The sequence below is a fragment of the Dermacentor albipictus genome, chromosome 1, assembly GCF_038994185.2.
Source record: "Dermacentor albipictus isolate Rhodes 1998 colony chromosome 1, USDA_Dalb.pri_finalv2, whole genome shotgun sequence".
In the NCBI taxonomy this organism is placed as follows: domain Eukaryota; kingdom Metazoa; phylum Arthropoda; class Arachnida; order Ixodida; family Ixodidae; genus Dermacentor; species Dermacentor albipictus.
This window is the reverse complement of record NC_091821.1, coordinates 509,580,816-509,593,987: the sequence shown is the minus strand read 5'-3', so window position 1 is coordinate 509,593,987 and position 13,172 is coordinate 509,580,816. Positions and strand designations below refer to the sequence as shown.

At 45.0% G+C, this 13,172-nt stretch overlaps 1 protein-coding gene and 1 long non-coding RNA gene across 3 annotated transcripts in view; one reads left to right on the top strand and one right to left on the bottom strand.

Moving 5' to 3' along the window:
- The first annotated feature begins 2,135 nt into the window (after positions 1–2,135).
- On the top strand, positions 2,136–3,814 carry LOC135913377 (uncharacterized). The gene is made up of 2 exons (XR_010567982.2): positions 2,136–2,421; positions 2,486–3,814. It is a non-coding gene; the product is annotated as an uncharacterized lncRNA (long non-coding RNA).
- Positions 3,815–9,923: 6,109 nt separating this feature from the next.
- The window catches only part of LOC135913378 (uncharacterized), a 37,512-nt gene continuing 34,263 nt past the window's right edge, over positions 9,924–13,172 (bottom strand). For both annotated transcript variants that reach the window (XR_010567983.1, XM_070532608.1), the window contains exon 5: positions 9,924–10,844. Coding sequence is in view for 1 of the 2 variants with exons in the window: in XM_070532608.1 (XP_070388709.1) it covers positions 10,644–10,844 (201 nt within the window). In the remaining variant the exon portion in view is untranslated. The remainder of the gene's footprint in view (positions 10,845–13,172) is intronic.

The window sequence follows — 13,172 nt, the reverse complement described above, 5'->3', positions numbered from 1 at the left end:
CAAAGGGAAAAAAAATTGGAGGACGCTTAAGCTTCGCCTTCAAGAGTGGAACGCGACAGCGTTATCGCACCCCGTTCCCACCGCCTACTCAAACGCGCTAAGCTAAACGTCGCGATCGGCACGCCGGGCCCCGACGCGCTATGAAGGCGGACGCGATCATGGGGCGAGTGGCGCGCCACGTGTCGGGGCAGCGCGGTACATTGCGAGGAGGGGGTCTTCTGTGTTTGCCGCATGATAGCTCTGCGTGTGCGCAGAGCGCAGAAGAAATGTCGCGGAAACGTACTTCGCTACTCGTGAAACTGCGACTTCTGTAAGTTACATGGTCCTAATTACCGATATACACCGCAGCATAACTTTCTACGGCACGTTTCTAAGGCAACACCGCATTCAGTAGAGGCGATTTTGTCCCGTTTTGAAGGAATGAAGTCGTGGCTGCAGACAGTCACGGACGGAAGGAATGAAGGAATGAAGTCGTGATTGCAGACAGTCATTACTAAATTAGTAGGTGATCATCAAACATGCGGAATTCGAGGCCGCTCTATACAGACAAATGTTCATATCGCACGTTCAGTCCTTGAGTGCATTGAAGGTAGTACGGATCAAGTAGCTCTTCTCCAGATTGACCTCGCCAAAGCCTTTGATAAGGTTCAACACGAATTTTTATTCGAACTACTGCGACATCTTCAGTTAGGGGATGTATTATACAATGGTATAACACTTTGTTATAAACACTGCACTACAAAGTTAATTGTGAACCGTACCCTCTCAGATATAATACAACTACAGTCATCCGTTCGTCAAGGTTGTCCGCTCTCGCCTTTACTCTTCGCTATATACTTAGAACCGCTTTGCTTAAGCGTGCTTTGTGACTCGAGCATTAAAGGATATATGTATGCCGATGAGGAAATTAAAGTGCTAGCTTATGCAGATGACATTGCCTTCTTTTGCGTCGATAAGCCAAGCATTACCAAGGCAATAAACGCTACCCTGCGTTTCTGTGAGACTGCAGGAGCTACTGTAAATTTTGACAAAAGTAGAGGCTTTTGGCTAGGCATGTGGGCGCTCACTCCCTCTGTATTCGCGAATATTCATTGGAATCAGTCTCCGTTGCGACATCTTGGAGTACCCCTCGATAACTTCCGTAATAGTGGACCTCATTGGGCGTCCACGATAACTACTATTCGTAGAAAGGTGACAACCTGGCAAGGTCGTGATCTCTCCATTTTTGCGAGAGCTAAGGCATGCAATACATTTCTCGCTTCTAAGCTTCTTTATGTTCTGCAGGTCTTGCACTGCTCACGTGTCCATGTCCAGGCATTTCATAGAATATTTGCATGTTTTATTTGGCATTCATCATGTGAAGCCATGAGAAGGGACAACCTTTTTCTCCCGCTTGAAAAGGGAGGCCTGGGTCTCCCAAGTAACCACGGATATCCGTGGGACGTCCACCATAAATCCCAACGTCCATCCATCCGGATATCCAACACGGACGTCCGTGGGACGTACAGGAGAAGTCCATATCCTATTTGGATGTCCGAAGGACATCCCACCGGGATGTCCATGGGACATCCCATTTTGAACGTCCGCTGGCTGTCCATAAATAGGCATGCCCAGGATATACACTAGTGAGTTATATATAAACTAGCATAAATATATTGCCGGAAATTTTAGTTTGTTCATATTATATTTGTTTATTTTTGTTCTCTATCGGACACAGTTCATTCTTTTTTCAAAGCAAAATAAATATATTTCCAACTTGATATCAATTCTGCCCACTTTAACATCGCAGTATTAAAATACGATTTTTTTTATATCGGTGGGTCATACAAACAATTTGTAGTTTGCTTTAAAAAAAATGCTTGTGGATGACTAGCAGAATATATAAGCGCCCATTTGAAGCCACTTATTCGACCTAGAGCCAAGCACTCAAGTTATCCCTCATTATGAAAAGTTCCTGCAGTTGTCTGCAGTGTTCAATTGTGCATACAATAATATCATTATAGGTAACAAAAACAAATCTCAAAGGCTACGCTTTTGGTGGCTGCGTGCGTTGAAAGCGATTACGAAAGCTATAATGCGTCAGAGCCGCCATGCATTGACAGTAATCTCAAAGGCTATGTTTTTCTGTCGCCGACAGCTTTAGCAGAAACTAAAAACTCGAAAATCAGATACCGAATATTCCCAGAATAAGTAAATATTTCACTGTGTAATAATAGAATATTTTAAAAACCTATTTATGTTTGCGTAGATGCACGTGGAAGTGTTACAACCTTGGCAAAGCAGAACGCTGCAGTCATCCAATCCAATCCAAGCTCTAGCCATCGTCGCCACGCCATTTTTCATTCTGCGATCGTTTTAAGGGCAGCGGAGCAGCGTTTGTCACCTTCCGTGCCTGCCGAAGTCTCCTACTCAGCTACCAAGGTATGACAGCTACATCGATTTCTTTTTTAATTCGTTTGGGTATTGAAATGTGTTTTCTTCACAGGTGCCAGGATGCCTAGACTGCGGGAGAAGCCGCACGCGCGAAAAAGAGCGTCGCTGGAAACAAAGACGATATTCGAGGACTTCGGATCTCGCACCGGCAGCCAGCAGTCAACAGCTCGAGAATTCGCAAGTCTAGAACTGTGCAGTGGCGCGCATACCCCGCACGCATGCATTAACATGTGCGTTCGGGCTGTCCCTGCAAACATTTGTACGCCTTGTGATGCTGGTCGCTGCACCGAGGCAACGCCTGACTGAGGCGACATCGGAAGTTCAGGACGGTGGTTGTGACACTACGCGCACTAAGGACAATGTGCCTTGCTTCCCTGATGGATATACTCTACGTGACGCTTCGGATGGTTCACTTCGCTGTGAGAACGGAACAGGATCCCTTAGGAGAGGTGTACGCACAAGTCAATGCGGGTTTTCTGGTAAGCAGGACCCCGGAGTCTTCTACATTTGCTTTAGCTACCGCGGACTCTTCATCGGCGCCCTTTGATTCTCCTGGCAAACAGCTTCTCCTGGCTAATGCGCTCATGATCAGAACTGTAGCCGTCAGTAGCGGCAAGATCGCCTGCTGATCTCTACGAAAATAAAAAGCTCCTTTTAAAAAAGTGAAGAATATATTAGTTGTTTTTATCTACAAGTTTGTTTAATATCGTGAGAATATGGTCACTACGGCCACGGCGGGGACATTGTAAACGAGAGCACGCATTCGATGGCCAAGTGAGTTTTAATAATTGTAAGAACGCACTACGCCACGAGAAAGAGCTATTGTTTAGAGTAAGTGAAGAATATATTGATTGTTCTTCACTAATAGTTCGTTTAGCCATGTCAGAATGTGGAGACATTGGGAACGAGAGTACGCATTTGACGGCAAGTTGACTTACGAGAACGCACTACGTCGCGAATAACATTTAAGCTGCAATACCATTAAGCATGTCCGTGTGGCACCCCGCGAATGACATTAAAGTTTAAGGCATTAGCCAGTTAATGTCATTTTTTGTGCCCGTGTCGCAGAGTGCTAGTGAAGTGATGTAGTCAAGATTAATTCCTTCATGTCATTTCTGTTGCTTTCGCTGCTTAATAATGCTAATTGATGTGTTTTTGCTCTTTCTTTTTATTCCATGCTGCAAACTCAAATGTCAAAGCAGGGTGGGCAATAAGTATTTTTGTTCTGCTGTTCTCTACCTTGTTGTTGTGCTATTGAAATTGCAAGTTTTCTTCTTTATCCGTGTATTTATTTGTTCTTTGAACAGTACGCATATATCTGCTTATTGGTCTTTTTATGTATATGTATAAGGTGACAATAAACGTTTAATTGTATTTGGAAGTTGGTGTAAGTTCATTTCTCGTTTATTTAAAACAAGAATGCATTCAAGCATTAGGCCAATGTAATATATATAATGGTCCGGTGCTTGAATGTGTCCCGGCCACTATTGTGGCTTCAAGGCATGTGTATATCTGGAATATCCCCGGGAAGACACACACACAAACACACACACACACACACACACACACACACACACACACACACACACACACACATATATATATATATATATATATATATATATATATATATATATATATATATATATCCTGAACGTCCCCTGATTGTCCATGCTGGATGTCCGCGTCGGACGTACTACGGATGCCAAAGCGATTACCTTTGGATTTCCCAGGGACGTCCCTCGGACGTACGTCGGACATTCATGGATATCCCACGGACATCCCGAATATCCAGAAAGGACGTCCGTCGGACGTCGCCCGGATATCCGTGGTTACTTGGGCTTGTGCATTGTTTTGTGCGACAATTGGTCATGCGCTTATTTTACCTTAAAAATGTCCGTCATCCATTCCTTCTCGCAGTTAATCGAGCACGTCTTGCGTCACACCTCCCTTTTCTTTTTGTCACGACAAACGTTGCTCAAGAACTACCGTTATGGGGCTTCTTAAAGGAACTTGTCGACACTATTTCATTCTTAAAAGCCAGATTCAACCTTGAATATTTGTTTACCGTTAATCGCACGTCGCTAAATGCAGCACTTATAGATAACCTTTTCCCTGAACCGCTGTACCGAAAGCCGTATCTGTCTCTATTTGGTCAAGATGTTCTTTGCCGTGTCCGTAGAATGTGCACTGCGCCAGCAGCGAAAACGTTTTTCTTTAAGCTGCACACCTCCACACTGCCAGTTAAAACGTGGCTTCAGGAAAAAGGACTCTATGTACCCTGGAATACAAATTGTAGGCTTTGCAATCAACCCGAGACAATAGAACATTGCTTTATACTTTGTTGTGACGCATTTCTTTTTTGGGACATTTTACAAAGAGCTATCAAAAAAGACTTTCCTCTCACATGTTATGGTATTCGGTTCCTTCCTTTCAAAAAGACAGCCAGTAATACACCATATGATTTGTTTATGTTATTAGGACTTTATTCATTATGGAGAAGTCGAATGATCGACAGACATGCCGAGCCACCTCGCTCGACAAGGTCTATCCTCCGAGAAGAGACTGCTCAAGTCCGGAGTGTGGTGGCTACATATAATCCCGTCCCTGAATGGATTTCGCGTCTGGACGCTTGTGTTTGTTTACCAGAATTTTGAACTGTCATTGGACTGTATACTCTCTGTGAATTTGTTTCTCTTGTATGATCATATGTGATGTAACTGTATCGGTTTGACAGTAACGATAATTCCATGCAATAAAGAAAAAAAATGAAGTCGTGGCTGAGTGGTAACGTCTCCGACTCACACTCCGGTTCGATTCCTACCAGCCCATCTTGCAAGATGTTTTTTATTTATGAAGTGCCTTCTGGGATTTATCGCTCATGGCCAACGCCACTGACGCCGACACCGACGACACCGGCTTTTCGGCGACACGAGCTCCTTAACGCTGTCGCGTTAAAAACGAAGTACTGTGATGGAAGGCGCGTAGCAGGGACTTCATCTTGTTGGAATGAACGGTGGCGCACGCTGCAGCTCTCTTCCGGGAGTCCTCCACGGCACTTGAAGCCTACCCCGACAGCCAAGGCCCTTCAACTTAACGTCGGACGCGTGCGGCCTCCGTCACGCTCACGCGGCAGCTCAGAGTCGGAAGATACACGAGGTATACGAGGAGTAGGGCTCGTGCGGGGATTGGAGGCGTGTGTCCAGTTTGTTTGGCAACCTCCGAGCGGCAAGCTGCAGAAGCGAAGATCTGACACAACTTTGTTCGTCAGAAATAATAAAAAATGTCGGGATCATGGTTGAAAAATGATTTATTAGCTATGTGGGCAAAATAAAACATAACACTAAGTCAATTTCCGGAGGTCGTCCCACCACTGTAATGAACACGTGCTGGCTAACTTTTACCATGGCTAATCTTGTTGTGGTTGTCATTATGATCATCATAACCCGATCTTTATGCCCACTGCCAGGACGAAGGTCTCTCTCAGCGATCTCCGAATAACCTTGTCCTGCGCTAGCCGATCTGAATTTGCACTTGCAGATTCTCTCATTTCTGCGTGCCACCTTATTAAGATAAAAGAATGAAGTGGATCATACCCCTGACCGTACCCTCGATGGTACGGTAAACGCGGCGTGCGGCACATAAAAATTACCGCGCAAGCACTGAGTACACATGCTTAACCAACGGAGCTGAAACGTGCGGCCCGGTGTTTATCACTGGGTTAATCGCGACGATTCATATAGTCTTTCTCAAATATTGGTGATGCCTTTGTGTTTCGTAATGAGGCTACACACACGTTCGGCTGCGACGGAGAGAAGGACATCAGTGACGGTGTGCCCGCAGTCCGTCGTTCTCGCTTGCCTTCGATGTCTCGAGTTGACTCGGCCGCGCGGTTAGCAGCATCCGCCCGCCATTGCCGCTTGCGATCCTTCAAAATTAAGTCGTTTAAAATTAAATCTGTCCGTCACGCAACACAATGTGTAGCTCATACCTCCTTAAACAATGGATCTCACCTCATCAAACGCGACCTCCCCATTACGACGACCCAATAGAGAACTAAAATTCTACGCTGGATCGACGAGCGGCAGCGGATCCAACCGTGGAGGCAGACGACGAACGCGGCAGCAGTGGCACGAGCGCGTTCGCGCGCTGGCGCAGGAGGGAGAACGCGACGCTCGAGCCGTTGCTGATGATTATGGCTTTCTGCAGACAGGTGCGGAAAGTTTCATTTCACCTAGCCATATAAAACTCCGCTTTAAAAAGTCGTGCGACGTCGCCTCGCACAGACATGCCCTCGTGCCTCTGCTCGCGCGTTCATCGTCGTGTTCGTCCACAGCTGGCTGCCATGCCGCCTAGCATGCCAAGAGAAGCAAAGTTAATGAAGATAGGGTTAATTCAGGCACTCCAAGCCATGGCCTTTGGTGTCAAGGTGAATTTTTTTAAGGTACAATTATTACAAGGTTAATCAAGGCACTCTAACCCACGCCCTATAGTAGTCGCACCCTAGGCCTTGGGTGGAAGTGGAAACCATACATATTCGTCTTAAATACGGCGAAGTTAATTATTACACAGTTAATTCAGGTAGCGTCAAATTATGCAGTGGAACCTACGACCTTTGGAGGAGAAATAAAGTAACAAGTGCCAACGCATTGGAATGAGAGTGTTGAGTAATTTAATGAATGTCTCTTGAGTGTACAGACGTTCGCCTTCGCCCTCTTAGGCGTATGCTCGAGTAAGTGTCACTTTTTTTTTTGAGCCATCCTGGCAAGTGCTTCTTTTTCCTTAGTAGCCACTCTAAGGAACCACCGACTATACTTGGCCTGCCCAGCTCCAACTTTTCCTCTTAATGCAGACTGCAATGTCGGCTACCAGCGCTTGCTCTCTAATTCCCTACACGCTGTTGCTGTATTTTAATGGGCGCAGCGCCCCAAATTATGTGTGTTGCTTTTATTCCACATTTGCTTACTATAGGAGTTGATGATGCCTCAAACGCCAGTGAAATAGCCAAAGTTGGGACATTTCATATATTAAATTTCTTCTGAAATCAATGTCCGCACCAACTGCAGCGTTACACATAAATTTTTGCAGCGGACGTGAGACAATGAAAGATGACTTATGCTGCTCGTTATGTTAGGTGGGGCATGAAGATCGAATATATTATTCGTGTTAATGCTGCCAATACAATCACAACCCGCCGTGGTTGCTTAGTGGCTGTGGTGCTGTGCTGCTATGCACGAGGTCATGGGCTCGAACCCCGGCAGCGGCGGCCGCATTTCGATGGGGGCGAAATGCGAAAACTCCCGCCTGCTTCGATTTAGGTGCACGTTAACGAAACCGAGGTGGTCGAAATTTCCGAAGTCCGCCACTAGGGCGTGCCTCAGAATCAGATTATGGTTTTGGCAAGTAAGACCCCGTCATTTAATTTTTTGTAATACAATCCCGATTTATAAGATGAGAACATATATTTATGCATGTTAAAGTTACAAAGAGGAACACATTTTTGTCCAATACAAGTTAGTTTGCGACTGACAGTAGGTGCGCTGTCCAACGCTCAGCACTCGAAATATAATGCAAAAATAACCATTTCGACGTAGCACCATTTCCATGTAGCACTTGCGTATGAGCTCTGGGTCAAGTTCAGTGCGCATATTTTTGACAAACAATAGATGAATATTAATATTACTGGGCAACGATATCAAGTTTCGACGTGGCTGGCGTGTAGTCGGGACGCCACGATGGGGAAAGAAGCTTCCGCTCCCGCGGTTTCAATGGAAGCAACACAAGTCCTCGCTGGATAAGTGAATTCCGAGAGGGCATGTTCCTTGCTGTCGTCTACTTGTATTTTGAAGTTGAAAGTTGAATAGCTTTTCTTTTGCCGCGTCAATTCTCTTCTTTTTTTTGCATTCACATCAGGACCACACAAGAGCGCATTCTGATGAAGAATTCGGTGGTAATAGAATCGTCGCAGAGTCCCGTCCACGATAGAAAATAATTTTCGCTCAATCGCTGGTCCTTAGTTTCTTTCTCAACCCCCGAGTTTGTGCCCCATATGTTAGTGTCTGTACGATGCTGAAATTGTACACTTCTCAACTAAAGGAGTAAGCTCCCGGTCATGGTGTTGTAATACTTCGCCGTATGTACCCCAACACAACAAATATTATATTTCTGTAGGTGTTCTTATCGTGATTAAGGTCTCTGTGAGCAATTGACCTAGATAAACGTACTCCTACGGAGACTCTAAAGACTGACTACCAATTGGGAAATTTTGTTCGCCTGCCAGCCATTACCTTTGTCATTGAATATTGCCTTTACCTTCAACATAATATTCTTGAAGCTATACTCTTGCAGTTTGCCTAATCACGTACACAAACACAAGTGCGAGAAAGTAGATGTGTCGCAGTAGTAGCCTAATTGGTAAAGTGCCGCAAGAGTAGTGTGGAGGATTCGGTTCCCATTTGCGGTAAGTTGTGTTTTCACCTAATTGCATTCCCCAAGCTTTCTGTAATCTATTCGACAATTAAAGAAAAGCATTGCATTGAACTCTTTCTGTGCTTTCTGGGGTATAATTTCTTGTAACTAGCAATAGATCACGCTCTAGAATCAAATTATTTGTCTTGCCTATTGTACAGCTCGCCAACTCATTCAGCATGCTCCCTAAACACTGCTGTCGTCAGCGTTGCTGTCACTGCTCTCTGTGGTATTTACGGGCGGTTCTCGGTTCTCGGCTGTAGTCAAATAAGACTTCAGGTGCGTACAGCCGCCAGAATACAGGGAGCGACCGCTACTTGGGTACATGTGAGATGCCAGTATTTATTTATAGTAGTGTGGAACACGGTATTTGCAGCATTTGAAGTTATGATGTACCAAATTCCACACCTGAAAATTTGCTATTCGCTAATTGTAGGGGTGTTGAATAATAAGTCGGTGGCACAAATGGTGGTCACGAAACTGACTTCTTATTGGGTGAACTTGTGCCCATAAAACAGCTGGCAGTCAAGCACAAAAAAAGTACAGGAGGCTATCGCCAATATCTAATCAACGGATCAGACGTGTCGACTATTTGTACATCAGTCAAAACCTTCCAGCGTAATCTCTAGTGCTCGCGCAAGTTCTGGAATGAAGAAGTTAATTCTTTCATTCAAAATACAAAAGAAAGTGAAGCAAGAGCTCAAGGCATGCAGCCTAAAAAAGGCTGTTGCTCCAGATAGCATTTCAAGAGGAGAAAGCTCAAATACATGAAATGAAATATGATGTAATTCCAACATAGATATATACACAAATTGCGCAATTAACTACAAACAAGCAATGAAAATAAAGTGAGTAATTATTTTAGTGAAAATTTACAAATATAAACCAACACTCACGTATATGGTGTAAATGTACTCTAATACATTACAATTCTCAGAACACTAATTTTCGCTGAAGATAACTCAGACAATTATTTAAAACACCTTTTTTGACATGTTGTGCATTCACGCATACACTTAAGATATTCAAAATGAAAGAAAATGAAATAAAAGTAAGATTTTCGTGAACACTTAGAAGAAAACACAAAAGAAATGCACACCCGTATTCCCGTCGCGTACACAATTTGATTGCACCATGCTCGCCTGCATGTCCAATAGCAACGGATAGAACCATTAATAACATTGGAGGAACTTCCGGAACAAAATGGTGCAAACTTATTGTTAGCCGAAAAAGGACGTTCACTGGAAAAGATACATGGGTACTGGCGGGTGGTATTGTGGGTATGAAACCATGAGCTAATCATTCAGCAATACTGACTGCATTGGTAATTACTGAAAGAAGGTTTCTTTGACACTTCCATATGTTTTTCTAGTTTAAAATTTTTGTTGGTTGAAGGCACGGAATCAACTGATGAAATATCAAATAACATACACAACGAAACTCTTTCATGATTTTTTTTTTGTTTTGTATGGAGGAAATGCATTGCCAATAGTCTTTTCACTGTCCAGTGTCTCGCGCACAAAAATACAAAAGAAAGACCCCACACAACTTCTTTTCCAGCTATGATCGAGCGGGTGGCTGAAAGACACAACGACAATAAATAACTACCACTAAGCAGTTATGAACTGATTAGCTTAGCATGTAGAAGTTTAGGTGTCTCCAAGGATCAGTCTAAATTAAATTAGGAGGCAGAATAGTCCCGCAAACAACTTTGTAGATCTGAGCACTACGTATTACACTGTTCATGTGATCATCCAGCAGCCCACGGGGAAGTGATCATTTCCTGGCCTGCTGACGTGGTCGACCAGCTTGCGGACCATGTTCAAGCGTTCGAAGTTCTTTGGGCCATAGACGCACGGGTTTTCCTCCCAAGCGTCCTCGTCGACGTCGAAGACGGCGATGCCGTACGGGATACCATTGAGGATGTTCCTCAGATCACAGAACTGCGTGGAACGAGACAGAAGGAACACGCCTGCGTCTGATCTTAATTTTTCATATAGTGTTTGCGATCTTAGCGTTCTATAAACTCGTATCTTGCAAGCACTGTCCTAAATTTTAGACGCGGCTCTGATATTTAGAGCTGCAGATATGAAACTGGTTCTCCTGATGTGCGTTGTCGTGGGCGGCTTGAACAAGGCGTATATATTGTAATTTATGCTGTTGCCATGGGCAAACTCTAGGAGTTAGAGAAAGTATATACCAGGTGTTATTTTTTATGATTAAATTTTTTTCAAAATCGCCTTTGCCTCATAGCACAAATATGCTCGTTAAGCTGGGCTACGCGAAGTGGTGGAAAATATTTGTATTAACAAAATTTCCTTACTAACATTTTACTGTTATTTTTACCTTTCAGTTAGCCTCAGTCAAAGGGCGTTTGAGGGGTGTGATATGATTAAAATCCAACATTTATACAACTTTAGACTCTTCCGATGGTTTTACTTTACTTCATCCGCCATATTACCGCTCGAACGTGACCCCAAGGAACAATATGACCTACGCAGGAAATACCGCTCCATGCATCAGTTTTTGCAGGAAATAGAAAAAGCAAATGCTTCTATATACAGTTCCATTTATTGTTAACAAATAGAGCCGTACAGCTTTTGCTACAGCGAAACAACTGCGCCGTTTCATTGTTTCCCAACCTTTCCAGCTTTCCTTTCTATGGCTATGCTTCGTCCTGACTTGACTGTGCGACATTTCCTCCCGCGCATAAATAAAACTCGTATGGCATATGAAAACAAAAATTTAATACATCATTTGTATAGTCATATTTGCTATATCTGCCAACTACATTTTACGGAATTTTCATTATATTGCCACACCCAATATGCGGCACGTATAGAGGAAGACCAAGATCTCGCGCATTGCAGAAGAGAAAATGAGATCCTTGAGTAATGGTTTTAGTTTGCCTGTAATTAAAATTCCCTACGCTGTTTTATTAGCTGCTGCTGCTGTTTGTGAAACGTGACAATGGTGGAGGTGCTGAATAAATGTTTGGGACGCCTGTCAACAGCCCCACATCAAGCCTAAGACGTTTTCCGCCTGTTGAAACACCCGTTCACCGCGCCAGTCGTCGCCTACGAGGCCTAAGCGCAGAATTAAGTCCCCTGCCAGGAAGTCTGCCTGTTACAACGAGTGCGCAAGCCAAGGCAGACCCACGCCTCACACAGTTCACTTTTTTGACACTTCTATCTCGCATGAGCTTCCACGGCAACTCCTACGAGGATGCTAAAGACTGGCTTGAGGAGTAGGAGCGTGTAGCCAAGTATAACGTGTGGCATGCAGGACAGAAGCTATGCAGTGGGTATTTCTCTATTGAAGACGGAACCCGCACTTGGTTCGTAAATCGCGAGGGAATCTGGCTAAGCTGGGATGAGGAGGAGGAGGAGAAACATTTATTTTAAAAAAAGAAAGGACAAGCAGGTGTCTTTCTGCTTGTGCGGGAGGCGCCCTTAGTCCAGGGCTCCTGCGGCTCTTGCTGTCTCCCGGGCCCGCCGCACCAGTTGCTGCTGGTTACGATGGTCCGAACTAGTCAGCACGGCCTCCCTCTGCTCGGGTGTGGGGTTGGGTATTTGCGGGGCCGCCTTCACGTTGGGACACGCCCATGTGGTGTGATATAGGGAGGCGTAATCATTACAAAGGGGACATTTGCATGAATATAGTGTAGGGTGGATTGCGTGTAGTCTGCTTAAATGTGGGTATGTATTGGTTTGTAGTTCCCACCGCCAGTTCCCCCGTACGTTCGGGAGCACGGAAAGGCGAGACCACGCACAGTGGATTCAAAAGCCGAATGAAACTGTTGCCATGTTCGCTGAGGATAAGGCTCGTCTTTGTCGTCGTTCAGACCCCGATATGTCAGAAGCAAAAAAAGCTCAGCCACTTCATGCGCGGCGTAAAGGAGAAGCTGCTTGCCGGTCTTGTGCCAAACCCGCTGACAAGTGTCCATGAATTAAAGAATCGACAGCCATAGAGCGAGCGTTACACCCACGCAGCTACCAGTGTGATCACCTCACCAGCACTGGACCGGCAAGCGTCGCAACAGGGACGGTCATAGACGAGGCATCCTTGCGCCGGCGGATACGCGAAATTGTTCACGAAGAGATTAAGAAGCTCTCTGGCCGCGCCAAGTGAATGCACAGCTGTGTCGGTGGCTAAAGTTGCGCGCCAAGGAATAAGGCAAGCGTTTACGGCTCCAGAGCCACATTCCGAGCCGTGGCAGCCCAGCTACGCAGATGTCCGTTGACTGCTAGCTTCAATGCCGACGCCGCAGT